General features: G+C 40.2%; 1 protein-coding gene across 1 annotated transcript; it reads left to right on the plus strand.

Moving 5' to 3' along the window:
- The first annotated feature begins 321 nt into the window (after positions 1-321).
- LOC110610947 (stress-response A/B barrel domain-containing protein UP3) lies at positions 322-1,373 on the plus strand. The gene has a single exon (XM_021751029.2). It carries the CDS (start codon positions 452-454, stop codon positions 1,238-1,240), a length of 789 nt encoding a protein of 262 aa, XP_021606721.1. The 5' UTR covers positions 322-451; the 3' UTR covers positions 1,241-1,373.
- The last annotated feature ends 251 nt before the right edge of the window (positions 1,374-1,624 follow it).

Consider the following 1,624-nt stretch of genomic DNA (forward strand, 5'->3'; position numbering starts at 1 on the left):
TGATTTTTTGTTATATTTTTAACGAAAATAATAAATGATTGACGGAAATAAAAAATAAAAATATTTTAATATATTTATGAAAATGTAGACACTGACTTATTATTACTGGTAATACGTAGAAACTAAATTGTTAATCTTTCTTAAAGATAACTATCCTATTCTTAACTATTAATCTAAAAATTCTAAAATCACTGATCTTAACATTAACCATTAGTTTCAATTAATCTAAAAAATCAGTTAGAATACGATTAGGGTACGGTTAAATTTCAGGTCGGCGGTTAATTTGGCTACCCCTGCCTGTTACTGTAGTAAAACACTAAAATGACGCTGAATTTTATTCCTTGCAAGGCCATCTCCAACGCTAATTAGGGCATGCTGAAAGCGTGAGGAATGGTCGCTTAACTATTGCTCATCTGCTGTCGCTATCACTGCTGGCGCTTATTACGTGACGATGCTGTGTTTGGTGCCCGCCCGCACATTCTTTTCTCCCCCACTTTCCCTCACTTTCTCATCGCCCAAACACCATCTCAATCTCTCCTCCTCCTCCTCCTCCTCCACCTCCAAGCGTTATTCTCACAAATCTTCGATCAAGATGTCAACAACAGCCATCGAACACATTGTCCTCTTCAAAGTCAAAGACGACACCGACCCCTCCAAAGTCAACACCATGCTCACCTCCCTCAACGCCCTCGTCTCTCTTGACCCCGTGCTCCACCTCGCCGCCGCTCCACTCTACCGCACTAAATCTTCTCCTTTTCCCTTCACTCACATGCTTCACAGCCGTTACTCCTCCAAAGATAGCCTCAACGCCTATTCTGCACACCCTAGCCATGTCACCGTTGTTAAAGAGTCGGTTCTCCCGATCTGCGATGACATAATGGCGGTCGATTGGGTCGCCGATGATCTCCAAGGGCCGATCGTCCCACCTCCGGGTTCCGCAATAAGAGTGAGCTTCCTGAAATTGAAGGAAAATTTGGGCGAGGAAGACAAAGATGAGATTCTGGCATTCATTAAAGGGATTAAGGGGAGTATTGGAGAGATCAATCAGCTGAGTTGTGGAGGGAATTTCTCACCTGCGAGAGCCAAAGGTTATTCAATCGCGTCGCTCGCTGTTTTTCCAGGAGTGAGTGGATTGGAGGCGGTGGATTCGAACGAAGAGCTTGTGAATTTGCAAAAAGAAAAGGTTAGGGATTATCTGGAGAGCGTTATTGTTGTTGATTATGTAGTGCCATCTCCATAACTTGCAAGTCTTTAATATTCACATGCATGACATGTCTGATATTTTTGTGCTAAGAATTGAACTAAGATTTGCTCTATCATTGATTTTGCATAACAACTTCAGTATTCCATAACTATGGATTTTTATTTTTGTCTACATATTTGATTATGCTTCACATTTGATTTTAGTTATGATATTGTTTTTGTTGAAGATTTTTTTTTTAAATTTCTTTTTTCGAAGTTGTTTCCATTTGGGTCTTGGAAAATCATTGGACGGCTTTTGCTGTTATTTGTGGTCAGTCTCTCTTGTTGGATTTTGGAGTTTCATAGTTGTTTTTGCTTGTGGTCAGTCTCTCTTGCTAGATTTTATGCCCTTGAGACTTAAGAAAATATTTTTCCAATGATG

Source organism: Manihot esculenta, chromosome 3 (genome assembly GCF_001659605.2).
Source record: "Manihot esculenta cultivar AM560-2 chromosome 3, M.esculenta_v8, whole genome shotgun sequence".
Taxonomy (NCBI): domain Eukaryota; kingdom Viridiplantae; phylum Streptophyta; class Magnoliopsida; order Malpighiales; family Euphorbiaceae; genus Manihot; species Manihot esculenta.

Excerpts from the sequence above, each read along its gene's own strand:
- LOC110610947 (XM_021751029.2), top strand. The coding sequence starts at position 452 with ATGCTGTGTTTGGTGCCCGCCCGCACATTCTTTTCTCCCCCACTTTCC.